General features: G+C 39.6%; 2 protein-coding genes across 12 annotated transcripts in view; one reads left to right on the top strand and one right to left on the bottom strand.

Annotated features, from left to right (window-relative positions):
- The window catches only part of ARV1 (ARV1 homolog, fatty acid homeostasis modulator), a 30,739-nt gene extending 18,097 nt beyond the window's left edge, over positions 1-12,642 (bottom strand). Inside the window, exon 1 of one of the 2 annotated variants that reach the window (XM_016194549.2) lies at positions 12,373-12,642. In XM_016194549.2, coding sequence (XP_016050035.2) covers positions 12,373-12,576 — 204 coding nt within the window. In that variant the 5' untranslated portion in view covers positions 12,577-12,642. The remainder of the gene's footprint in view (positions 1-12,372) is intronic. The other variant, XM_007537606.3, reaches the window with a different exon arrangement.
- A 126-nt stretch (positions 12,643-12,768) lies between these two features.
- TTC13 (tetratricopeptide repeat domain 13) overlaps positions 12,769-27,007 on the top strand; it is a 202,629-nt gene continuing 188,390 nt past the window's right edge. For all 10 annotated transcript variants that reach the window (XM_060192005.1, XM_060192007.1, XM_060192006.1 and 7 more), the window contains exon 1: positions 12,769-13,106. In XM_060192005.1, the coding sequence (XP_060047988.1) occupies positions 12,851-13,106 (256 nt within the window). In that variant the 5' untranslated portion in view covers positions 12,769-12,850. The remainder of the gene's footprint in view (positions 13,107-27,007) is intronic.

A 27,007-nucleotide genomic window follows, 5' to 3' on the forward strand; every position in this document is an offset into this window, starting at 1 on the left:
AGAGCTACAAAGAATGTAGTATAGTGCTAATAACTCTGAACTGGCTGATATTAAAATAATCTAGTTTTTCTTTAATAACAACAAAAATTATGGAGAGAAAATATTCTTGGGGGCTGGGTGGTGGTGCCCCTGGCTAAGTGCACATGTTACAGTGGGCAAGGACCCAGGTTCAAGCCTCCAGTCCCCACCTGCAGGGGAGCTTCACAAGTGGTGAAGCAGGGCTGCCGGTGTCTTGGTGTCTGACTCTCTCTCTACCCTTTCCTCTCAATTTCTGGCTGTCTCTATCCTATAAATAAAGATTAGAAAAAAAAGAAAATGGTTATTCTCTGCTATAGTAAAGAGCAGGAAAAGCTGAGGCTGTGTTTAGGAAACCAGGTTATTCAGCTTAGTTCTTGGTCACCAAAATCAAGGCTTCCTGGGCTTGCAATCATTCCTGTGTATGTCTACATGCACACACACACACAGACACACTCTGACACTCGGCATTATAATGTTATGAAATTCTAACAAGAACAGAATGTAAAATGCATATATTCTATACAAGAACAGACTATAAATGTAACATCTGAAGAGTCATGGAGGTGGCTCAGCTACAGAATGTGTGCCTTACATACGTAAGTGTGAGGTCCTAGGTTTGATCATTGGTGCTGCATCAAATGACTGAGTGGTACACTGTTTTCACTGTCTCTTTCCTTCTGTCAATTGAAAAAAAAAAAAAAGGATGGAAGGGAGGGAAGAAGGAAGGGAGGAAAGAAGGAAGGGTGGAAAAAAGGAAGAAAGAAAAATTAACCTTTGAAGCAGTAGTAGTTAAGCTGTCTCAGGGCCTGTGAAATAGCTCATTTAGGTACTGTGCCTGCTTTGCCATTTGACTAATGGAGGCAAAGTCTAGGGCCCACCAACTGAGCTTTTGTGCTATGGTATCTTTCTCTTCTGTCTCTCTATCTGAAAAAAGTTGATTGGGAGCAATGAAATCCAGTGACAAATAAAAACTGGTATCAAGTCACTGACTAACCCCTGTAACAACAAAAACTGGATCAAGACTACCAGTCACTACATAACTTACTGGCTACAATTCAAAGTATTTTGAAATTCTGTGAATACAAAATAGAAACAAACGACAGGTAAACAAACTATTTGTTTATTTATTTTTGTCAGAGCACTGCTCAGCCCTGGTGCTGAGGGATTGAACCTGAGACCTCAGGTATGCAATCCATCTGCATAATCATTAAACTATTTCCCCAGTCCCTTAGGATGACTTTATATTATATCAAAATGCTAGAAAAAAAATGAAATGCACTAAAATATTAACTTTACACTCCATGTGAAATCAGTTAGAAGCACTATCTTGTTAAAGCATTTTCCCACTTCATGTCACTCCAAGTGATGGATTTGCTTTTCCAGTCACTTAGTAAACAATGAAGGAAGATGTATTCCTACACCTAGTTTAAACCTACTTAACAGAAGCAAAAAAGGTTAACAACTTAAAATAAATGATTAAAATACGGCTGGGTCAGGTGGCACACCCAGCTGAATGAACATGTTACTATGTGCGAAGACCTAGATTCAAGTCCCCATTCCCTGACTGTAGGGGGGATGCAGTGTTGCAGGCTTCCCCTTCTCCCTCTCTCCCTTTCTGTTTCTAATTAAGAATTACTATCTAATTAAGAAATAATAAATATTTAAAACAATTAAAATTTTAAAAGTAAAAATTTAAAAATGTCAATTCTGTAACTTTTTAGCTGAGTGAAGAGTAAGCTTTGAGTAAGTGTCTGCATTGAGAAGGCACAGAAACTCTACATTTGTGACAGAGCTGCTTCCTACATCACCTCTCTATACTACCTATGTGGAGAACCCTTCTTCTCTTTATACAAACAAAACTGGAAGACCAGAGATGCTATTTCATTTTGAAATGAAACTTCTAAGATGGGTATATAATTCAGTGGGTGAGAATACGGTTTACATAGATTAGGTCCTGAAGCAGCTGCAACTGAAAAATCAAGCTCAGAAACAACCAGAATAAGCAAGGAAAAATTAACCAAGCTGTTACTACATTGCAATAACAAAGTTTGAAGAATATCATGGAGCCACAATTGGGTAAACTTAATGTAAGTGGCAGTAAGGAAACCCTACAAAGACAGTTTGAGTCAGGATCAGACATCAGGCTACTTGTACTGTTCTAATTCCCTAAAGAACTATATCTCTCTTTTTTTTTAATTTATATTTATTTTTCACTTTTGTTGCCCTTGTTTTTTTTTATTGTTGTTTGTTGTAGTTATTATTGTTGTTATTAATGTTGTCATTGTTAGGACAGAGAGAAATGGAGAGAGGAGGGGAAGATAGAGATGGGAAGAGAAAGATAGACACCTGCAGACCTGCTTCACCACCTGTGAAGAGACTCCCCTGCAGGTAGGGAGCCAGGGGCTCGAACCAGGATCCTTAAGCCAGTCCTTGAGCTTTGCGCCACGTGCGCTTAACCTGCTGTGCTACCGCCCGACTCCTATCTCTTTAAGGATGTCAATTGGACACATACTGGTGGTGTCATCTGCCCAAGGAAGTCAAGTTGGCATCATGATAGCATCTGGAATCTGGTGGCTGAAAAAATGTTAAGATATAAAGCAGAACAAATTATTGACTAATCATGAACCAACCTAAAGGCAAGAATAATGCAGAAGATGATTTGGGGTCTCTGTTTTGGAAAAAGCTAGTAGGTCTATTTTAGGTATAGTCTAAGGAGCCCATGACTTTACTAGTTATTGCCTGAGCTTGACATCTAATATACAGGTGGACCCAAGTCTGGGAAGATGGTGTCAATGTGTCCTGGAGTCCCACCTTCCCAGGCCCCTGCCCCACTAGAGAAAGAGAGAGATAGGCTGGGAGTATGGATCGACCTGCTAATGCCCATGTTTAGCGGGGAAGCAATTACAGAAGCCTTCTGTACCCCATAATGATCCTGGGTCCATACTCCCAGAGAGATAAAGAATAGGAAAGCTTTCAAGGAAGGGGATGGGATAAGAAGTTCCTGTGATGGGAACTGTATGGAATTGTACCCCTCTTATCCTATTGTCTTGTCAATATTTCCATTTTATAAATAAAAATTAAAAAAGGATGTAAATTCATCAAACCAATTTTTTAATGTATAATATTGCTGGTTCTTCCTTCCCATTCTAAGATACATTCCTTTCTCCTACTTATTCGCAAATCTTAACATCATGCTGATTTGGCTAAACAATGTATATATATATATATATATACTTAATTTTTTTATTTATAAAAAAGAAACATTGACAAAACCATAGGATAAGAGGGTACAACTTCGCACAATTCCCACCACCAGACCTCCTTTTTTTTTTTTTTTTTTTTTTAAACCAGAGCACTGATAATCTCTGGTTTATGGTGGTTCAGAGGATTGAACCTGGGACTTTGAAGCCTCAGGCATGACAGTCTGCATAACCACTATGCTATCTAACCCTGCTATCTTTTTTAAAAAATACTTATTTACTTTTATGACTAAGGGAGAAAAGAAGATCAGAGGTCTGATATGTATGTTGATGGGGATAGAACTCAGCCCTCACACACATAAATACCTATCTCAAGTGGCCTAGGAGGTGGCACAGTGGATAAAGAGTTGGACCCTCCAAACACAAAATTCTAAGTTTGATCCTCAACAATCCATATGCCAGAGTAATGTTTTGTTCTTCTCTTTTCCTTTCTCTCTTTATTAACATAAACAAATAATCTTAAAGGGGACTGGGTGGTGGTGTACGTGGTAGAGTGCATACATCACCATGTATGAGGACCCAGGTTCAAGCTCCTAGTCTCCAGCAGAGAGTAAGCTTCACAAATAGTGGGACACTGTTGCAGGTGTCTCTTTCTTTCTCTCTTTTTATTTTATTTACAAAAAGGAAACACTGACAAAACCATAGGATAAAAGGGGTACAACTCTACACAATTCCCACCACCATAACTCTGTATCCCATCCCTTCCCTTGATAGCTTTCCTATTCTTTAACCCTCTGGGAGTATGGACCCAGGGTCATTATGGGGTGCAGAATGTTGAAGGGCTGGCTTCCGTAATTGCTTCCCTGCTCAACATGGATATTGACAGGTCGATCCATACTCCCCACGTCTCTCTCTCTTTCCCTAGTGGGGTAGGGTTCTGGGGAATCGGAGCTCCAGGACACACTGGTGGGGTTGTCTGTCCAGGGAAGTCTGGTTGGCATCATGCTAGTATCTGGAACCTGGTGGCTGAAAAGAGAGTTAACATATAAAGCTAAATAAATTATTCACTAGTCATAAACCTAAAGGCTGGAATAGTGCAGATGAGAAGTTGGGGTGTGTCTCCATTTTGTAGATAGCTAGTAGGCATATTTTAGTTATTTTCCAGGCAAACGCTAGAAGAAGAAGAAGTTATTTTTCAAAGGGCCTGTGGCTATACTAGTTGTTGTTGTTGTTGTTTTTTTCCACTGAGTTTGAAATCTGATATACAGGTGAATCCAAGTTATTGTCTGGGGAGATGATGTCATGGCTGGAAAAAGGACCAGAAAGCTGGATCAGGGAAGAAAGTAGCTCCCTAATATAGGAAAGGGGTATAAATAATGTTGATTGTAATCCCCACTGATCTGATATGATCTGGGGCCCATATTCAGCTTAGGAGCCTATGTGTCCTCTGCATCCCTGTAGATCTGAGCTCACGTTCTGTGGTCATCAGTAGGAACGTTCCAAGCTGCCCCAATTTCAGTACCCATCTTCCTCAGGTGGAACCTATAGTATGTTTTGCAGCCTCCCTTTGGAGGATGGAACATTTTTTTACCACTGTTTATCCAAGTAGAGGGCAAGGTCCTATGGGGGCAACAAAGTGTTCTATTGTGTTGTTCCTGATAGAGACGAATGGTAACAGTGAAGAGAGGGATTTATTTGAGGTCTAGGCCCATCATGCCTGTTTGGGAATCTCAGGACTCCCCAACTAGGGCCCCAGCTGATGGGGTGGCCTGATAGTGACTAAAGAGTCACTGTTGAAGTAAGCCAGTCTCTTTCACAGGCATCTCTCTTTATCTCTTTCTCCATTATTCTCTATCTCTGTCACACAAAAGACAAAAAAGTCTATCAGGAGGGGTGAAATTGTCTTGTAGGTGTTAAGCCCCAGTGATAACTCTGGTGACAAAAACAAGACAAGGACTGGGAAGTGGTTTCAAGGATCTGGGTTCCAGCTCTGGCTCCCCACCTGCAGGGAGGACACTTCACAAGTGGCAAAGCAGGTCTGCAGCAGGTGTCATCCTCTCTCCTCTATCTCACTCTCCTTTCTCAGTTTCTCCGTTCTATCCAATAAAATGGTAAAAATAGCTGCCAAGAGCAGTGGATTTGTAGTGCCAGCAGCAAGCCTCAGCAATATCCCTGGAGGCAAAAAAAAAAAAAAAAAGGTTCCAGAGGCAGGGCTATGGAGCAGCAGCAGCTGTGTTTCTTTCCTCTCCTCTCCCAGGTCAACAAGGAATACCAGAGGAGGTCACCTGGGACCACAACAAGATAGAATTAGAATGACTTCAGGAACCCACCAAAACACTGGAATGAGTGATTAAGCTAAAAAGCCTAATTATTAAAAGCCCTCAGGCTCCCATAGCCTTTGGGGAAGAAAAAGAACAAAAGAGGCTTTAACAGCCACTGTGCTCCAATGTAGGGATTGAAATAATATTGAAACAACTGTTAATTTCCACAATTGTGAACTCTTTAAGTAACTTACTTAGACACAAGTCAATCCAGGAAACAGTGATCAGTAATTTGAAAAGTACTGAGAGAGGGACCTCGTAACATACTATAAAGAATGGTTAAATCAATAAGAAGAAATATAGGAGAGATGTACCAGGATAACATTCCAGTTAAAAGGCTGGAAGCACAGAATAATGAGGTCAACATCCAAATGCTAGTTAAGGAAATAGTCACAGGAGTGAGTAAAGAGTTTGAAAGAATTGTCATCAGAAATGCACAAACAACCAATGAGACTCTGGAAGAAAACACTAATTATCTCAAGGATATTAGAGAGCTGAAAGCTGAAACAGCTAAGAACGCAACTAGCTGAACAAGCTAAAACAGTATCAGAACAGGGTAACAAAATTGATGAACTACAGAGAACAGTAGAGGGGAGAGAGAATAGAATAAATGAGGCTGAAGACAGAATTAGCAAGATCAAGGACACATTAGAGACAAATAAAAAAGAAGTAAGAGTTCTCAAAAAAAGATTAAGAGATACTGAAAACAATGACTTCAAAAGAAATAATATATGCATTATTGGATTACCAGAGGAAGAGAGAGAGGGAGGGGAAGAAAGCATTATTCAGGACATAACAGCTGAGAACTTCTCTAGTATAAACAGTATAAAAGACGTAAAGGTTAAAGAAGCCCAGAGGGTCCCAAACAGAATTAACCAAGACTTAAATACATCAAGACACATAATATTTAGAATGGAAAGGAATAAGGATAAAGAAAGGATCCTCAAGGCTGCAAGAGAAAAACAAAGCGTCACCAACAGAGGAAAACCCATAGGGTTAGCAGCAGACTTCTCCACACAAACACTACAGGCCAGAAGAGAATGGCAAGTTATCTATCGAGTGCTCAATGAAAAAGGCTTTCATCCAAGACTACTGTATCTTGCTAGACTGTCATTCAGAATAGATGAAGGCATAAAAACTTTCTCTGCCAAGCAACTGTTGAAAAAAATCAACTACTACCATGCCTTCCCTTAAAGAAGTTCTGAAAGGTCTCCTATAAACAATCAGACGACCATCAACATGACATGTATCAGAACACTCTAAAAACCTACAATGGTGTTAAAATATCTTCAATCTATGATATCAATAAATGTCGATGGCTTGAGTTCACCTATTAAAAGACACAGAGTAGAAAGATGGATCAGAAAACACATCCAACAATATGCTGTCTACAGGAAACCCACCTAACTCAACAAGACAAACACAGACTCAAAGTGAAAGAATGGAAAACTATAATACAAGCCAATGGCCCACAAAAAGGGGCATATCTGACATGACAGACTTTAAATCAAAATTACAAAAGACAGGGATTGACATTACTTAATGCTCAGAGGATCAGTCAATCAAGAGGACTTAACAATTGTTAACATCTATGCACCCAAGAAGAAGCCATCTAAATACATCAAACATCTATTGGAAAAGCTACAGCAATATATTAACAGCAATACAATAATAGTATGGGACTTCAACACCCCACTCTCTCAACTTGACAGATCTTCCAGGCAGAAAATCAATAAAGAAATGAAGGAGCTAAATAAGGAGATAGATAAACTAGAATTATTGGACATTTACAGAGTCATTCACCCCAAGCAACTGGAATACACATTCTACTTAAGTCCACATGGGTCATTCTCAAGGATAAACTATATGTTAGGCCACAAAGACAGCATAAACAAATTCTAGAGAATTGAAATCATTCCAAGCATCTTCTCAGACAACAGTGGAATTAAACTAACACTTAACAATCAACAAAAGATTAGTAGTAGTCCCAAAATGTAGAAGCTCAACAGTACACTACTTAACAACTTCTGGGTCAAAGAGGAAATCAAGGAAGAAATCAAAATGTTTTGAGACTTCAATGAAAATGAAGACACAAGCTATCAAAATATTTGGTACACAGCTAAAGCAGTACTGAGAGGGAAGCTCATATCCATACAAGCACACATTAGGAAACAAGAAAAAGCACAAATAAACAGCCTGATTGTATATCTTAAAGACCTGGAAGAAGAAGAACAAAGGAATCTTAAAGCAACCAGAAGGACAGAAATCACTAAAGTTAGGGCAGAAATAAAAACATTGAAAATAAGAAAACCATACAAAAGATCAACGAAAGTAAATGATGGTTCTTTGAAAGACTGAACAAAATCATCAGAACTTTAGCCAGATGTACAAAACAAAAAAAGGGAGAAGACCCAAATAAATCAGATAGTAAATACTCAAGCAAATTGAAAAAGACACAAAGAAGTGGAGAGATATCCCATGTTCATGGGCTGGAAGAATTAACATCATCAAAATGAATATACTACCCAGAGCCATATACTAATTTAACGCTATCCCCATCAAGATTCCAACCACATTTTTAGGAGAATAAAATAAATGCTACAAATGTTTATCTGGAACAAGGAAAGACCTAGAATTTCCAAAACAATCTTGAGAAGAAAGAACAGAACTTGAGGCATTACACTCCCAGATCTCAAATTGTATGATAGGGCCATTGTCATCAAAACTGCTTGGTACTGGAACATGAACAGAAACACAGACCAGTGGAATAGAATTAAGAGCCCAGAAGTAAGCCCCCACACCTATGGACATCTAATCTTTGACAAAGGTGCCCAGACTATTAAATTGGGAAAGCAGAGTCTCTTCAACAAATGGTGTTGGAAAAAAATGGGTTGAAACATGCAAAAGAATGAAACTGAACCACTGTATTTCATCAGACACAAAAGTAAATTCCAAGTAGACCAAGTACTTGAATATTAGACCAGAAACTCTAAGATACTTAGAGGAAAATATTGGCAGAACTCTTCTCCGCATAAATTTTAAAGAAACAAATCCAATTGCAAAGAATCTAAGGCACATATAAACCTATGGGACTACATCAAATTAAAAAGCTTCTGCAAAGCAAAAGAAACCAATACCCACAGAATGGGAGATCGTTACATCAGATAATAGTTTAAGAAGCAATAAAGAGCTTGCCAAACTCAATAACAAGAAAACAAATGACCCCATCCAAAAATGAGGAGAGGTCATGGACAGAAAGAGATCCAAAAGGTTGAGAAACACCTATGTTCTATGTCTTTGATTGTCAGAGAAATGCAAATAAGACAACAATGAGATGCCACTTCACTCTTTTGAGAATGTCATATGTCAGAAAAGGTAGCAGCAACAAATGCTGGAGAGGTTGTGGGGTCAAAGGAACCCTCCTTCACTGCTGGTGGGAATGTCAATTGGTCCAAATCCTGTGGAGAACAGTCTGGAGAACTCTCAGAAGGCTAGAAATTCACCTACCCTATGATCCTGCAACACCTCTCCTGGGGATATATCCTAAGGAACCCAGCACACCCATCCAAAAAGATCTGTGTACACATATGTTCTTAGCAGCACAATTTGTAATAGCCAAACCCTGCAAGCAACGCAGGTGTCCAACAACAGATGAGTGGCTGAGCAAGTTGTGGTATATATACACAATGGTATATATACACACAATGGAATACTACTCAGGTATTAAAAATGGTGATTCCACGTTTTCAGCCCATCTTGGATGAAGCTTGAAGAAATCATGTTAAGTGAAATAAGTCAGAAACAGAAGGATGAATATGGGATGATATCACTCCCAGGTAGAAGTTGAAAAACAAGATCAGAAGAGAAAACCCAAGTAGAACCTGAACTGGAGTAGGTGTATTGCACCAAAGTAAAAGACTCTGGTGTGGGTGGGGTGAGTAAAGGTCCTGGAAAAGGATGACAGAGGACCTAGTGGCGGTTGTATTGTTATGTGGAAAACTGAGAAATGTTATTCATGTACAACTATTGTATTTACTGTCGACTGTAAAACATTAATCCCCCAATAAAGAAATTAAAAAAAAAGTTCTTCCAAGGCAGAAAAAAAAAGCAATATAAAACAAAACAAGAAAAACCAGTAAATTTAGATGACATATAACTTACAGTTATCTCCATCATACTAGGATGTCCAGGAATATAATAATCTAAAAAGCTGGAAATAATTTTTTCATTTAGGAAATAAATAATGATTACCTACCATATATCTTGAATGATCTAGCTACTTTAATGAACAAATAATAACCTCTTTCCTTGTGTAGCCTATATTTCAGTGAAAGGCGAGAGGTAACATAGTAATTCAACCAATTATATAAAATATTAGAGGGGTCAGGCCGTGGCATACCTGGTTAAGTACATACGCTACAGTGGACAAGGACCCACGTTCAAGCCCCTGGTCCTTACCTGGAGGGGGAAAGCTTCAGAGTGGTGAAGCAGTGTGCAGATGTCTCTCTCTTTATTTCTTTATCTCTCTACCTCTCTCAATTTCTGTCTCTATCCAATAATAAATAAATAAATTTTAAAATGTTAAATACCTTTAGTTCACCTGCATGTTAGCTTTCAGACTCAGGTAAAATTACTAAAATCATGGGCCTCTTTGAATATACCTAAAATAGACCTACTAACTTTTTCCAAAATGGAGACCTCAAATCTCATATGCTATATTCTTACCTTTAGGTTCTTGATTAATAAACAATTTTTTTTTTAATGGTTTCCAGCCCCCAAGCTGCAGATACTATCATGATGCCAAAGTAATTTCCCTGGGAGCTAACCAATGTGTTCTGGAGCCCCACCTCCCCAGACCCCTGCCCCACTAGGGAAAGGGAGAGACAGGCTGGGAGTATGGATTGACAGGACAATGCCCATGTCCATTGGAGAAGTAATTACAGAAGCCAGATCTTCCACCTTCTGAACCCCATATTGATCCTGGGTCCATGCTCCCAAAAGGATAAAGAATAGGAAAGTTTCCAATGGGGGGGGGGGTATGGAATCTCTGGTGCTGGGAATTGTCTGGAATTGAACCCCTCTTATCCTACAATTTTGTCAATCATTACTAAATAAAAAAATGTATTGGCTGCCTACTATGTGATGTTTTGTTTTTCAAAGTGCACCTCAAGAGAATCTTCAATTTTGTGACTTTTAAAACATAAGATTATTCTCTATAAGCAAAGAATACTTGAAAGCAATTTTTTCCTTCAGTGTTTTCATATTACCAACATCCAGCATAGTGTTTTGTGTATGCAAATACTGTATGGTTAATAACCACAATTTCTTCACAAAGGTAAAAAAAAAAGTTTCCCAGGAGAATTTAATATGAGTTATGGAGTAGCAAGATTTTACCATTTGTCTCTCAATGGGAGAATAACTAAGAATGAAATAACTCTGGCCTGAAACCAAATGTCAACTTAACCCATTCTTTAAATTTCTTTTCTTTAATTTTTTATTTTCCCCCTCTTTTCTTTATCTCCCCCCCCCAGCTCCTTCTTTCTTCCAGCCACTCTTTCTCTTCATCCTTTTTTTTCTTTCCTTTGTTTTTCTTTCTCCAGAGTACTGCTCATGTTTGACTTATAGGGTTGGTGTGGACTGAACCTAGGACCTTGTGATACCTCAGGCCTGAAAGTCCTTTTGGCATAAACATTATACTATCTCCCCAGCCCAAACCTACATCCACTTCCGTTGGAGGATTCCTTGGTTGGTTAGTTCCCACTAACGAACTTGACCAGTATGAGACAAGCACTGAAAAATAGTGCGTACTACATCACTATAGTATTCTTGAGACCGTTCAATAAATAGGGGGACGATCAGTCATCGAATTGAAGACTGTACAGAAAGACCCTGAAAGTGGGGCCCACTTTCCTGCATGCTGCTCTCAATTCAAATCAAATAATATTGCATTCGCGGATCACAACTCAATCAACGCAAGGAGTGCCACCCCAGCATGCTTCACTTCAGACTGTGACTAGAGACTTCAGGTGTGGAATGACAACCCTTCAGCTTCATCACTCGGGTGAGACCTTTCCTTTCATAGTATTCTCTAATTCCATTCCAGGTGGTCCACTCCCCAGTAAAGTCCCCAAACCTAGATATAGTCCAGGCCCCCTGAGATAGAGCATAGGTTCACACGTGCCCATAAACTAGGGGAAAAATATATACCTGAAAGCAAAAGTATACTAGAGCATGCAGGGAATACCCTCCAACACCTCATCTGCACTATTACAGCCTTTGAGTCCATGACTGTCCAACAGTTTGTTTGGCTTTGTATGTTAACTCTCTTTGCAGCCACCAGGTTCCAGATGCCAGCAAGATGCTGATCAGACTTCCCTGGACAGACGACCCCATCAATGTGTACTGGAGCTCTGCTTCCCCAGAGCTCCACCCTACTAGGGAAAGAGAGAGGCAGACTGGGAGTATGGATCGACCACTAACGGCCATGTTCAGAGGGGAAGCAATTACAGAAACCAGACCTTCCATCCTCTGCAACCCACAACGACCCTCGATTCATACTCCCAGAGAGATAGAGAATGGGAAGGCTGTCAGGGGAGGGGATGGGATATGGAGATTGGGTTATGGGAATCGTGCGGAACTGTACCCCTCTTATTCTATGGTTTTGTTAATGTCTCCTTTCATATATATATATATAGAGAGAGAGAGAGAGAGAGACCCTGAAAGTCGTTAATTTTTATCGACTTTTAAAGTTGACAGAAATTCAATTGGCTTTTATGGTCCCCAAATCCGAGGCGTCATTTTTGCTTCTGGATTCCCCATAAGTGACAACTCACACAGATGGTTATCTTCAGTACTCCGTGGTGATAGTCTCGGTATAGCTCGTTGGACTCTTGGTTGCATTCGATGCACCTGTACCGGCAGGGAGTCAAATCAACAGAAAGACTCGCCGGCACCCCATCTGTGTTCCCTCTGCCACCTGCCACCTCTTCCGTATTCCCCTTGCCAGACCGAAGCCCACTCCGCCCACCAGTGCCCATTTCCACACAGCTTTAACTCAGAACTTCCGATGTAGTGGCGGGGAGGACGTCAGACGCCTGACCGGAAAAACCTACGCCGCGTGGTGTTTCTTGGGACTTGTAGTGCCAGCCAAGAAATAGGACCCGGAGTTTGCTAAACTTGGACTACAACTTCCAGAAGTCACTGTCAGTCCCTTATTCCTCCCGGTTGCCACTGCCCACCTGCTTGTCCCGGGTTAAGGCTGGGAGACTCCAGAGCGCGGCGAGAACTGTCGCACATGCGCCTTGCTGCAAGATGGCACCTGCCGGCAGCTGCTACTGCTTGCGCAACGCTGTGGCCACTGTTGGTGGACGCGTATTAATGTTGCTTCTGCTAGTAATCCAGTCTGCTAGGTTGCTCCCAGGCGCCTGGGCCACAGAACGCTACTCGCCGCTGTCCTTGCTCAAGCAGGAGCTGCAGCACCGGCAGCAGCAGGAGGCCCAGGCGGGCGGCGGTGGCTGCAGCCCGCAGTCCGGGGACTGGGAGGATCATTATCCCGCCGAATGCGGTGGTGAGTGGGCGGCGGCGGGCGGGTGTCTGGGTTAACTCTGGACTCCAGGGACATTAGTCCGACTGGGTCATATCGCAGTGGCTGCGACAAGTGCTCCGCCAGATGTGCACTCTAGTGCCGCTAGCACCCTGCCTGTGCTCATCCTTCTCCAGTAGCAGCTGCAGGGAGGGCGATAAATAAAGCAAAGACTTGTGCCGGGGCCGGGGGCTCTCATCGGAGTTCCAGCAACTGTTGAAAGGGCTATGGAGGAGATGGCCGATGGCCCAGGGCACCCTCCATTCCATTTGGCCCCAGTGGGTGCTGTGGGAGCTAAGGAAGAAACTAAGAACCGGACCCTAGATAGAGGCTTGCATCCAGAAGGGAGGAAGCCTGGTCTGTTTTAAGTTTAGAAACAAGATTTTCTGACCTCCTGGATTAATACCTTGCTTAAAATATAACCTCGAAAAATTTGATCATCGTAATATAAATGCAACAAAAGAGCAAGTCCATTTTATTTCCTTGCTATCTTGCTTCCAGTTGTTTAAGATTCACCTGTGATCTGTAATATGTCTCCCAGAGGGTAAAAAGTACACTGCAGACCTTGAATTTGTGTAAAGTTATTGCTTTGTGTATATTGGGACTGGGCCAGCTCATTCATACGACTGGGCATTATTGGCCTGTTTAATAAGTTATGACAGGTGCCTCAGGGACAAAATTTATGTATTTTACTTCTACGTAAAAAAACATTTTTTTAGCATGAGTAGAGAGCATAATGGTTATGCAAACTGACTGTCATGCCTGAGGCTCCGAATTCCCAGGTTCAATCCACTGCACCACCATAAACCGGAGCCATCAGTGCTCTGGTAAAAAACAAACAAACAAGCAAACAAACAAAAAACATTTTTACTTGTAAATTAAACAAGTTTTTACCTCTAAATTCTCTTTCCTTGCCCTTTTTTCTAAGTCCTCCTTTTGAAAGGTATGGGTCTGCTTAACCCAGTAGCAACTTTTGTGGATAGCATGGCTCTTTCTTTAGCACTATGTACCTGGGAAGACTAGTATATCTTGATTGAGATGAGATGTTAAGATTAGCACATTCTGATTTCCTTTTAGCACAGTCTAACTTGTAACAATATAAATAACACGGACAGCACTTCACAGTGGGAAAAGACTCTTCTGTGGCGTTCTCTGACTGAACAAACTCATCGCTAGCTTTAGGAAAATCTCCCAGGAGTCGGGCGGTAGCACAATGGGTTAAGCACAGGTGGCGCAAAGCGTAAGGACCGGCATAAGGATCCGGGTTTGAGCCCCCGGCTCCCCACATGCAGGGGAGTCGCTTCACAGGCAGTGAAGCAGGTCTGCAGGTGTCTTTCTCTCCCCTCTGTCTTCCCCTCCTCTCTCCATTTTCCTCTCTCCTGTCCAACAACGACATCAATAACAACAACAATGACTACAACAACAAGGGCGACAAGAGAAAGTAAATATAAACAAAAAATTTAAAAAAAAAAAGAAAAATCTCAATAAATTGAAGTCACTATTATTGTTGGTTAATTATATAATTTAATTTCTTCACAAGGCTGATGTAGGGAAAATAGGGATGGCTAATATATATGGAGTACTTGCATATGCCAGAAACTGCCCTGTGACTGTTAGGTTGGGTAGCCAATTGTTTTTGTTTTATCAAAACACCAATAACTACCTCCTAGGACGTTAGTTATATTTCTCAGATGACGAAATTGAGTCACAGGGAAATTACCACTTTCCTAAGGTTCTACCTCTGTACAGGAGTAGCCAAGATGCTTAGGTCCTGACACAGCTTTGCCATAATGACTAAGTGGTTATAGGTAGGAAAACATGTCTGTAATGTTTATTCCTAGTATTATATATGTAGTAAATTAAGATCCAGGTTAGTTCATTTATCTATGAACATGCCCTAATCAAAGGTATACTGCATTTCATTCAGATGTAGCATTCATCTGTATTAAACATAAATCTTTATTCTTTACAGTCTAATTAGTATTTTAATAGTTCAAATATCCAGTTTAAGTAATTTAAAAATGCTTTTGCTTTCTTCTTTGAAAATGTATTAGTAAGAACTGTTTATATGATTTTTTCTCACCTTCTTGAACACCTTGTCTGCTCTAAGTCTGTACTTGATGACTATATTGTTCTTTTCAAATAGCCACTTAATATTATTGGCATAATTAGCACTGCCCATTCATAGTGCCTCAGTTAAATTCAATGATTGATTTGCTACCTGAAGTGATTTTTTTTTTTAGTTTGTTGAAATCAATAATCACAGATTTGAATTAATTTTTCTGTAGTTCTAATGTAAACAGCATTAGATTCTGTTTGTCCTACTTTGGAGATGTTAACTTACAGAAATATAAGGAAATAAGTACCTAGATTTGTGTTTTTGACAAAGTCAGTAAGACAGATTGTCAGCATCATTTTTTTTCCTCAGGCCCTTTATTTGTAATTAATGGTGGGTTACAGTATTTTTAGATTATAATGTACAGTTCCATACCACATCCAACACTCTCTGTCCCTACCCTCCCATTTCTTAAAGATAACCACATAGTTCTCCCATTTCTTAATGATAGCCACCATAGTCTTCAGAAGAGTTTGCTTGCTTCTGTTTTTTTTTTTCTTCCCCAAGTTCATGTATATCAGTTCTAGATTTCTCATCTCTTTATTTTGCTCCAGTTTCATCCATTTTGTCTCAAAGGACACATATCTTTTTCTTTTTTTAAATGTGTCTTCTATGAATTAAAAAAAATGTTTTTAATATTCCCTTTTGTTGCTCTTATTGTTATTGTAGTTATTATTGTTGTTGGATAGGACAGAGAGAAATGGAGAGAGGAAGGGAAGACAGAGAGGGGGAGAGAAAGACAGACACCTGCAGACCTGCTTTACCGCCTGTGAAGCGACTCCCTTGTAGGTAGGGAGCTGGGGGCTCTAACCGGGATCCTTATGCCAGTCTTTATGCTTTGTGCCACTTACGCTTAACCCACTGCGCTACCACCCGACTCCCTATGAACTTTTTTAAAAATAATTTTTATTTATAAAATGGAAACATTAACAACCCCATAGGATAAGAAGGGTACAATTCCACACAATTCCCACCACCAGAACTTCATATCCCATACCCTCCCCTGATAGCTTTCCTATTCTTTATTCCTCTGGGAATATGGACCCAGGGTCATTATGGGGTACAGAAGGTTGAAGGAAAATGCTGGCTTCTGTAATTGCTTCCTTGCTCAACAGGGATATTGGCAGGTCGATCCATACTCCCAGCCTGTCTTTCTCTTTCCCTAGTGGGGCAGGGCTCTGGGGAAGCGGGGCTCCGGGACATATTGGTAGGGTCGTCTGCTCTGGGAAGTCTGGTTGGTATCATGGTAGCATCTGGAACCTACTAGCTGAAACAGAGTTAAGATATAAAGCAGAACAAATTATTGACTAATCATGAACCTAAAGACTAGAATATTGCAGTTGAAGATTTGGGATCTCTGTTTTGAAAAAAGCTAGTAGGTCTATTTTAGGTCTATTCCAAGGGGCTCATGACTTTACTAGCTTTTGCCTGAGTCTGATATCTAATATGCAGGTGACCTAAGCCATTATCTGGGGGGATGGTGTCATAGTTGGAAAAAGGACCAGAAAGCTGGATCAAGGGAGAGTAGCTCCTAAATATGGGGTAAGTATCTAAATATCATTAACTGTAAACCCCATCAATTTGATCTGTGGTGCAAATTCAGCACATCTATTCGTGGATATTTAGGCTGTTTTAGTATTTGGGTTATTGTGGGGTTGAGCAGTGGCACACCTGGTTGAGTGCACATATTACTATATTTTGGTGGCTATTGTGAATAGTTCAGCTATGAACATAGGGGTGCATATATAGCCTTTCAGATTTGTGTGTGGGTATCCATTGGATAAATGCCCAAGAGTTGTATTTCTGGATCATAAAGCAATTCCCTTTTTATTTGTTTAAAGACTCTACATATAGTCTTTCATAAAGGCTCTACCAGTTACATTCCCACCAAGAATGTAGCAGAGTTCCTTTTTCTTCATAACCTTTTCAGCACCTGTATTTCTTGATTGACAGAATGTTGTCAGTAAATAGTGATAGTTTCATTTCTACCTTTCTTATCTCTTTCTTATCTGATAGCAGAGGCAAAGACCTCCAGGATTATGTTGAATAACAGTTGAGATAATGGACATCCTTGTCTGGTTCCTTATTTTAGAGGGAAAGCTTTTCCTCATTGAGAATGTTGTTAGCTGTAGGTTTGTCATAAACTATCTTTATTATGTTGAGGAATAGTTTTTCTGTTATTCCCAGTTTCCAGAGGGTCTTTATCATAAATGGATATTGGATCTTGTCAAATGCCTTTTTTTTTTTTTTTGCATCAATTGAAATGACTGTGTAATTTCTTTTTTTCTTTCTTTGTCTTTTTTTTGTAATTTTTTTTTATTGGGGAATTAATGTTTTACATTCAGCAGTAAGTACAATATTTGTACATGGATAACATTCCCCAGTTTCCCATTTAACAATACAACCCCCATTATGTCAGTTATCATCCTTCATGGACCTGTATTCTCCCCACCCACCCACCCCAGAGTATTTTACTTTGGTGTGATATGCCAATTACATTTCAGGTTCTACTTGCGTTTTCGTTTCTGATCTTGTTTTTCAACTTCTGCCTGAGAGTGAGATCATCCCATATTCATCCTTCTGTTTCATTCTTTTTTTTTTTTAATAATTTATTTCTTTATTGGGGAATTAATGTTTTACATTCAACAGTAAATATAATAGTTTGTACATGCATAACATTCCCCAGATTCCCATTTAACAATACAACCTCCACTATGTCATTTATCATCCTTCATGGACCTGTATTCTCCCCACCCACCCACCCCAGAATCTTTTACTTTGGTATGATATGCCAATTTCATTTCAGGTTATACTTGCGTTTTTGTTTCAGATCTTGTTTTTCAACTTCGGCCTGAGAGTGAGATCATCCCATATTCATCCTTCTGTTTCTGACTTATTTCACTCAACATGATTGTTTCAAGGTCCATCCAAGATCGGCTGAAAAAGGTGAAGTCACCATTTTTTACAGCTGAGTAGTATTCCATTGTGTATATATACCACAACTTGCTCAGCCACTCATCTATTGTTGGACACCTGGGTTGCTTCCAGGTTTTGCTTATTACAAATTGTGTTGCCAAGAACATATGTGTACACAGATCTTTTTGAATGGCTGTGTTGGGTTCCTTAGGATATATCCCCAAGAGAGGAATTGCAGGGTCATAGGGTAGGTCCATTTCTAGCCTTCTGAGAGTTCTCCAGACTGTTCTCCACAGAGGTTGGACCAATTTACATTCCCACCAGCAGTGCAGGAGGGTCCCTTTGACCCCACACCCTCTCCAGCATTTGCTGCTGTTACCTTTTCTGATGTATGACATTCTCACAGGAGTGAAGTGACACCTCATTGTTGTCTTGATTTGCATTTCTCTGACAATCAGAGACTTGGAGCATTTTTTCATGTGTTTCTCGGCCTTCTGGATCTCTTCTGTGGTGAATATTCTGTCCAAGTCCTCCCCCCATTTTTGGATGGGGTTATTTGTTGTCTTGTTGTTGAGTCTGGCAAGCTCTTTATATACGTTGGTTATTAAACTCTTATCTGATGTATGGCATGTAAAGATCTTGTCCCATTCTGTGAGGGGTCTCTTGGTTTGGGTAGTGGTTTCTTTTGCTGTGAAGAAGCTTTTTAATTTGATGTAGTCCCATAGGTTTGTACTTGCCTTAGTCTTCTTTGTAATTGGATTTGTTTCATTGAAGATGTCTTTAAAATTTATGCGGAAAAGAGTTCTGCCAATATTTTCCTCTAAGTATCTGATAGTTTGTGGTCTAACATCCAAGTACTTGATCCACTTGGAATTTACTTTTGTATTTGGTGAAATACAGTGGTTCAGTTTCATTCTTCTGCATGTTTCAACCCATTGTTTCCAACACCATTTGTTGAAGAGACTCTGCTTTGCCCATTTAATAGTCTGGGCACCTTTGTCAAAGATTAGATGACCATAGGTGTGGGGCCTCATTTCTGGGCTCTCAATTCTATTCCACTGGTCAGTGTGTCTGTTCATGTTCCAGTACCAAGCAGTTTTGATGACAATGGCCCTATAATACAGTTTGAGGTCTGGGAGTGTGATGCTTCCGGTTCTGTTCTTTTTTCTCAAGATTGTTTTGGCAATTCTAGGTCTTTTCTGGTTCCAGATAAACATTTGTAGCATTTGTTCTATTCTCCTAAAAAAATGTGCTTGGGATCTTGATGGGGATAGCATTAAATTTGTAGATGGCTCTGGGTAGTATATTCATTTTGATGAATTAATTCTACCGACCCATGAACATGGGATATCTCTCCACTTCTTTGTGTCTTTTTCAATTTGCTTAAGTAGTGACTTGTAATTTTCAGTATGCAAGTATTTCATTTCTTTGGTTAGGTTTACTCCCAGATATTTTATTGTTTTTGTTGCTATAGTAAAAGGAATTGATTTCTGGATTTCAATTTCTTCTGACTTTGCGTTTGCATAGAGGAATGCCACTGACTTTTGAATGTTAATTTTATAGCCTGACACCTTACTGTATTGCCTGATGATTTCCAAAAGCTTCTTGCTGGATTCCTTAGGTTGTTCCATGTATACTATCATGTCATCTGCAAATAAGGAGAGTTTGACTTCTTCTCTTCCAATCTGTATCCCTTTAATTCCTTGCTCCTGCCTGATTGCTATGGTAAGAACTTCCAACACTGTGTTGAATAGTAACGGTGATAGTGGGCAGCCCTGTCTAGTACCTGAACCGAGTGGAAATGCTTCTAGTTTTTCACCATTGACTATGATGTTGGCTGTAGGTTTGCTATATATAGACTCCACTATCTTGAGGAATTTTCCATCTATTCCCATTTTTTGTAGTGTTTTGATCATTAAGGGATGCTGTGTTTTGTCAGAGGCTTTTTCTGCATCTATTGATATGACCATGTGGGTTTTGTTCTTGCTTTTGTTGATGTGGTGGATCACATTGATTGATTTATGTATATTAAACCAACATTGCATCCCTGGGATAAACCCCACTTGGTCATGATGAACAATCTTTTTAATATACTGCTGTATCCGGTTAACTAGAGTTTTGTTCAGTATTTTCACATCTATGTTCATCAGAGATATTGGTCTGTAGTTTTCTTTTTTGGTTGTGTCCCTGTCTGCTTTTGGTATCAGAGTGATGTTGGCTTCATAGAAGCTGGCAGGGAGTATTCCAGTGTCTACAGTCTTCTGGAAGACTTTTAAAAGTAGTTCTTCTTTGAAGGTTTTGTGGAATTCATTTGTAAAACCATCTGGTCCAGGACTTTTATTTTTGGGGAGATTTTTGATAACTGTTTCAATTTCATTAGCTGTGATGGGCCTGTTCATGTTATCCACTTCCTCTTGACTTAGTTTTGGAAGTTGGTAGGTATCTAGGAAATCATCCATTTCTTCCAGGTTCTCTAGCTTGGTGGCATAGTGTTGTTCATAGAAGCCTCGCATGATATGTTGAATTTCTGTGGTGTCTGTTGTGATATCTCCTCTTTTATTTACTATCCGATTTATTTGGGTCTTCTCCCTTTTTTGTTTTGTGAGTCTGGCTAAAGGTTTGTCAATTTTGTTTACTCTTTCAAAGAACCAACATTTACTTTCATTGATCTTTTGTATGGTTTTCTTATTCTCAATGTTATTTATTTCTGCCCTAACTTTAGTGATTTCTGTCCTTCTCATTGCTTTAGGGTTCCTTTGTTGTTCTTCTTCTAGGTCTTTAAGATATGCAATCAGGCTGTTTATTTGTGCTTTTTCTTGTTTCCTAATGTGTGCTTGTATAGCTATGAACTTCCCTCTCAGTACTGCCTTAGCTGTGTCCCAAATATTTTGATAGCTTGGGTCTTCATTTTCATTGAAGTCTCAAAACATTTTGATTTTTTCCTTTATTTCCTCTTTGACCCAGAGGTTATTAAAAAGTGTACTGTTGAGCTTCCACATTTTGGGACTATTACTAATCTTTTGTTGATTGTTAAATGTTAGTTTAGTTCTGCTGTGGTCTGAGAAGATGCTTGGGATGATTTCAATGCTCTTGAATTTGTTTATGCTGTCTTTGTGGCCTAACATATGATCTATCCTTGAGAATGACCCATGTGGATTTGAGTAAAATGTACATTCCAGTTTCTTAGGATGAATCACTCTGAAAATGTCCAATAGTTCTAGTTTATCTATCTCTTCATTTAGCTCCCTTATGTCTTTATTGATTTTCTGCCTGGATGATCTGTCAAGTTGAGAGAGTGGGGTGTTGAAGTTCCCTACTATGACTGTGTTGCTCTTAATATATTGCTGTAGCTCTTTCAGTAGACGTTTGATGTATTTAGATGGCTTCTCATTGGGTGCATAGATGTTAATAATTGTTAAGTACTTTTGATTGACTGATCCTCTGAGCATTAAGTAGTGTCCATTCCTATCGTTTTCAATCTTATCTATTTTAAAGTCTATCATGTCAGATATGAGAATAGCTGTTCCTGCCCTTTTTTTGTGGGCCATTGGCTTGTATGATAGTTTTCCATCCTTTCACTTTAAGTCTGTGTTTGTCTTGTTGAGTTAGGTGGGTATCCTGTAGACAGCATATTGTTGGGTTGTATTTTCTGATCCATCTTCCTACTCTGTGTCTTTTAAAAGGTGAATTCAGGTCATTGACATTTATTGATATCAAAGATTGAAGATATTGTAACACCATTCTTGTAGAGTTTTAGATTGTTCTGATAATATGTCCTATTATTATGTCTGATTGTTTATAGAAGACCTTTCAGAACTTCTTTCAGGGCAGGCTTGGTGATAGTTGATTCCTTCAACTGTTGCTTATCTGAGAAGGTTTTGATGCCTCCATCTAGTCTGAATGACAGTCTAGCAGGATACAGTAGTCTTGGTTGAAAGTTTCTCATTGAGCACTCAATAGATATCTTGCCATTCTCTTCTGGCCTGTAGTATTTGTGTGGAGAAGTTTGCTGCTAATCTTATGGGTTTTCCTCTGTAGGTGACTCTTTGTTTTTCTCTTGCAGCCTTGAGGATCCTTTCTTTATCCTTATTCCTTTCCATTCTAAATATGATGTGTCTTGGTGTCTTTAAGTCTGGGTTAATTCTGTTTGGGACCCTCTGGGCTTCTTGAAACTTTATGTCTTTGATGTTGTCCAGACTAGAAAAGTTTTCAGCTATTATGGCCTGAAGAATGCTTTCTTCCTCTCCCTCTCTTTCTTTTCTGGTAAGCAATAATGTGTATATTGTTTCTTTTGAAGTCATTCCATCGGTCTCTGTTGTTGTTTTCAGCATCTCTTAATCTCTTTTTGAGATCTCTTACTTCTTTTTTACTTGTCTCTAATTCATCCTCGATCTTGCTAATTCTGTCTTCAGCCTCATTGATTCTATTCTCTCTGCCCTCTACTGTTTTCTGGAGTTCATCTATTTTGTTAGACTTTATAATTTATATGATGAATTACATTGATTAACTTGTGGAATGTGAACTACCCCTGTTTCCCAGGGATGAATCCCACTTGTTGTATTTGATTTGCCAAGATTTTTTTCAGGGTCTTTGTATCACTTTATCAGGGATTTAGGTCTATATTTTTTTCTTGTAGAATCCTTTCCTCTTTTGGGGATCAAAGTCATGTTAGTCTCATAAAACATTTTTGATAGTGTTTACCCCTCATTCATTTTCAGGAAAAGTTTGAGGAGAATCAGTGTTAGTTTTTCTTTGAAAGCCTTGGAGAATTCCCCAGTAAAGTCATCTGGACTTGGGCTTTTATTCTTGGGAAGATTTTTGAGGGGCCAGGCAGTGGTACACCCAATTAAGCACACATAATACTAAGTTCTTCTTCTTCTTCTAGGGTTTGCCCTTCTTCCGTAGCCAGTCAACAGCATCAGGTTGAGCCTGATGTAAAGTTTCGAGACCTCCTTTGAATCTGGAGAGGTGGCAGTCGTTGACTATGTGGGTCATAGTCTGTCTGGAGCCGCAGGGGCAGTTCGGGTCGTCTCTGGCTCCCCAGTGATGGAACATAGTGGCGCACCGGCCATGGCCTGTTCGATAGCGATTGAGGAGGGCCCAATCATAACGTGCTAGGTCAAAGCCGGGTTGACGCTTGCAGGGGTCTGTGATGAGGTGTTTGTTCTTTACCTCAGCTGACTGCCAGCTCTGTTTCCAAGAGACTGGAACAGAGAAGTTCAGTGTAGGCGTAGGGGACCAGATTGGGTGACGAGACGTCAAGCGTTGAACAGGGTGGGCGAAGATATCCGCGTATATTGGCAGGTCCAGTCGAGCGTAGACATGGGAAATGAACTTAGATGATGCCGCATCCCGACGAATATCTGGCAGGGCGATGTTGCTAAGAACTGGCAGCCATGGAACCGGGGTGGAACGGATGGTTCCAGAAATTATCCTCATGGAGGAATATAATTTGGAATCGACCAAGTGGACATGGGGGCTACGGAACCATACTGGGGCACAGTATTCTGCAGTGGAATAGGTATAATGCCAGAGATGATGATCGTAGTGTGGAAGCGCTCGCACCCCTTGAGGAGCTGGCCAGTCTTGCAATGATGTTATTCCTCGCGCCCACCTTTGCTGCAGTTTTTATGAGATGTTTGTGAAATGGCAAGAGTGCGATCGAGAGTAACGCCAAGATAGACTGGCTGGGCTTCATGCTGGATTCTCGTATCGCCAAGCTGCACATTAAGCTCATGTGAGGCAGAGGCATGGTGTAGATGGAAAACAGATGATACCGTTTTAGCAGTACTAGGAATTAGTCGCCATTTTTTACAGTAATCAGATATCAGAGACATGTCTTTCGTGAGTGTTTCCTCGAGGATGTCGAACTTTGATGCCTGAGTTGCACAGCAGATGGATTGACCTTCCCGTGGTGCATCCCGTGAGTACCCATTCATTGGGGAAACTGATGATTCTTCCTAGCCGACTGAATCCACATGGATCCCAGTCACTTTCAAAGCCAGCAACAAGCAGCTCCTGACAGCTTTCAACCTGACCTGTTGACTGGCTACGGAAGAAGGGCAAACGCTAGAAGAAGAAGTGGATGCAATATCATTTGGTATGAATTGAGAGAAGCATGCAGGAAAGTGAGCCCCACTCTAGAGGTCCCAGGACTGGGGGAAATATAGTTTCTATAGAGGAAGCAGAAGGTTCCTGCTGTCTTAGGGTTTAAGAAGGCTGTAATCATATTATTTGGCTATTGGCTTAGCTTTGAAAAAATCCCTTTGTTAGCATTTACTGTATCATACACATCACCATAATTTATGTCCTTTGACATTATTTGTATATAGCTGTGCCACCGGTTGCTTTTGTTCTCCCTGGTCTAAGCTTTTAAGAGAGTCAACATATCAAAGACTCAGCCTTTGAGTCTTTGATATATTGCATTAAAAAGTTTGAGACATTCAATCAATTTTTACCCCTCATTAATTAGTGATTTATATTACTACAAATTAATAGGAGTGTGTGTAAACACCATTCCCCTACCAAAAGACTGTATCCCATCACATCCTCCCTCTTCCCCCACCCCCAAGTGAAGCCAAAGTTCCGCCCTCACCTCAACTCAGAGATTTTTACTTTAGTTCCCTCCTCCAAAGGATCTTGTCTTTTTCTTTGGAGTCATAGATAAATAATTTGTGAAATAGAAGAATTTTAATATTTTTACCTATGTGTGAGTGCTTGCCAGCATCTTCCTTCCGTTAATCTTTTAATTAACTTCTTTGTTGATATATAATAGTTGCAGAAATATTCATGTATCACAAGTCTGCATCATAATGAATTTTTACAAACTAAAGTTACTTCTGTAACCAGAAATAACTACAAATCAGTTACTGCTATATCTTCTTAAGCTTGCTAAAAAGACTCATTACAAGTTACCTTAGTTTTGTTTGAAAATATTTGGTCTGGCTTTATGTCTGATGTAGCAGCTAGCATAGTTCAACGGATTTGCTCTGCTCCAGTTACTGGTATTCAGATATTCAGATATTCAATGTCTGATGATCTAACTCAGTACTTTTGCACAAAAGTCTGACTTCTTTTGTGAATTTTCTTTTTTCATTGCCTGTGTTTGGGTTGTTCTGTATGATCCTGCTTGATATATAAATTTCACTTTACTGCCTTAGTACCACTTTTCCAAGGAAAATTTATATTTGACAGTATGTGTGGGTTTATGAGAAAGTCTTCAACTCTTAAAAGTAGTGGGGGTTGTATTGTTAAATGGGAAACTGGGGAATGTTATCCATGTACAAACTATTGTATTTACTGTTGAATGTAAAACATCAATTCCCCAATAAAGAAATAAATTAAAAAAAAAACTAGTATAGCTACAGGCTCTTTGGAATATAACTAAAATATGCCTATTAGCTATCTACAAAATGGAGGACCCCCAAATCCCTCTCTTCATTGTTACCTGTCATTTCTATCAAGAACAAAACAATAGACCCCTTTGTAGACCCCCATAGCACCTTGCACTTAACTTGGATCAACAATGGTAAAGAATGTTCCATCCTCCAAAGGAAGGATGGACAACATACTCTATCCTACATCTGAGGAAGATGGGTCAATATTGGGGCAGCCTGGAATGTTCCTACTCATGACTCCAGAATGTGAGCTCAGACCTATAGGGATGCAGAGGTCACATAGGCTCCTAAGCTGAAATCATCATTTTTAATAGCTGAATAGTTTCTTTTGCTATACAGAAGCTTTTTAATTTGACGTAGTCCCACTGGTTGTATTTTTGGTTTAGTCTTCTTTGCAGTTGGATCTGTATCATTGAAAATGCCTGTAAAATTTATACGTATAAAAGTTCTGCCAATATTTCCCTCTAAGTGTTTGAGAGTTTTTGGTCTAACATTAAGCCCCTGATCCATTTGGAATTTACTTTTGTGTCTGGTGAAATGCATTGGTTCAATTTTATTCTTCTGGACCTTTTAACCCATTTTTTCAAACCATTTGTTGAAGAGACTCTTCTTTCTCTATTTAATAGTTGGGTACTTTTGTCAAAGAGTAGATGTCCATAGGTATGGAGGCTTATTTCTGAGCTATCAATTCTATTCCACTGGTCATTATAAGTTTGCTATAATTGGACTCCACTATCTTAAGGAATGTTTTTTTCGTTTATTTCCATTTTTTGTAGCATTTTGATCATGAAGGGATGTTGAATTTTGTGAAAGGCTTTCTTTGCATCTGCTGATATGATGTGGTTTTGGTCTTACTTTTATTGGTGTGGTTGATCATAGTGATTGATTTACATATATTAAACCAGCCTTCCATCCCTGTGATAAACCCTACTTGGTCATGATGCAGTCTTTTTTTAATATACTGCTGTATCTGGTTGGCTAGAACTCTGTTCAATATTTAGCATTTATATTCATCAGAGATATGATGAATATCATATCTTTTTTGTTGTGTTGCTGTCTGCTTTTGATTTCAGTGTGATGTTGGTTTCATAGAAGCTCGAAGGGAGTATTCCTGTGTTTTCAATCTTTTGGAAGAGCTTTAAAAGTAGAGGTATTAACTCTTGCTTGAAGGTTTTGCGGAATTCATTTGTAAAATCATCTGGTCCAGGACTTTTATTTTTGGGAAGATGTTTGATAACTGTTTCAATTTCATTAGCTGTGATGGTTCATGTTATCTGTTTCCTCTTTACTTAATTTTGGAAGTTGGTAGGTATCTAGGAAATCATCCATTTCTTCCAGGTTCTCTAGCTTGGTGTCATATAGTTGTTCATAGAAGCCTCAGACGATATTTTGAATTTCTGTGGTGTCTGTGGTGTGGTGTCTCCTCTTTCATTTTCAATCCTATATGAGTTTTATCC

This window comes from Erinaceus europaeus, chromosome 6 (genome assembly GCF_950295315.1).
Source record: "Erinaceus europaeus chromosome 6, mEriEur2.1, whole genome shotgun sequence".
NCBI classification, from domain to species: Eukaryota; Metazoa; Chordata; class Mammalia; order Eulipotyphla; family Erinaceidae; genus Erinaceus; species Erinaceus europaeus.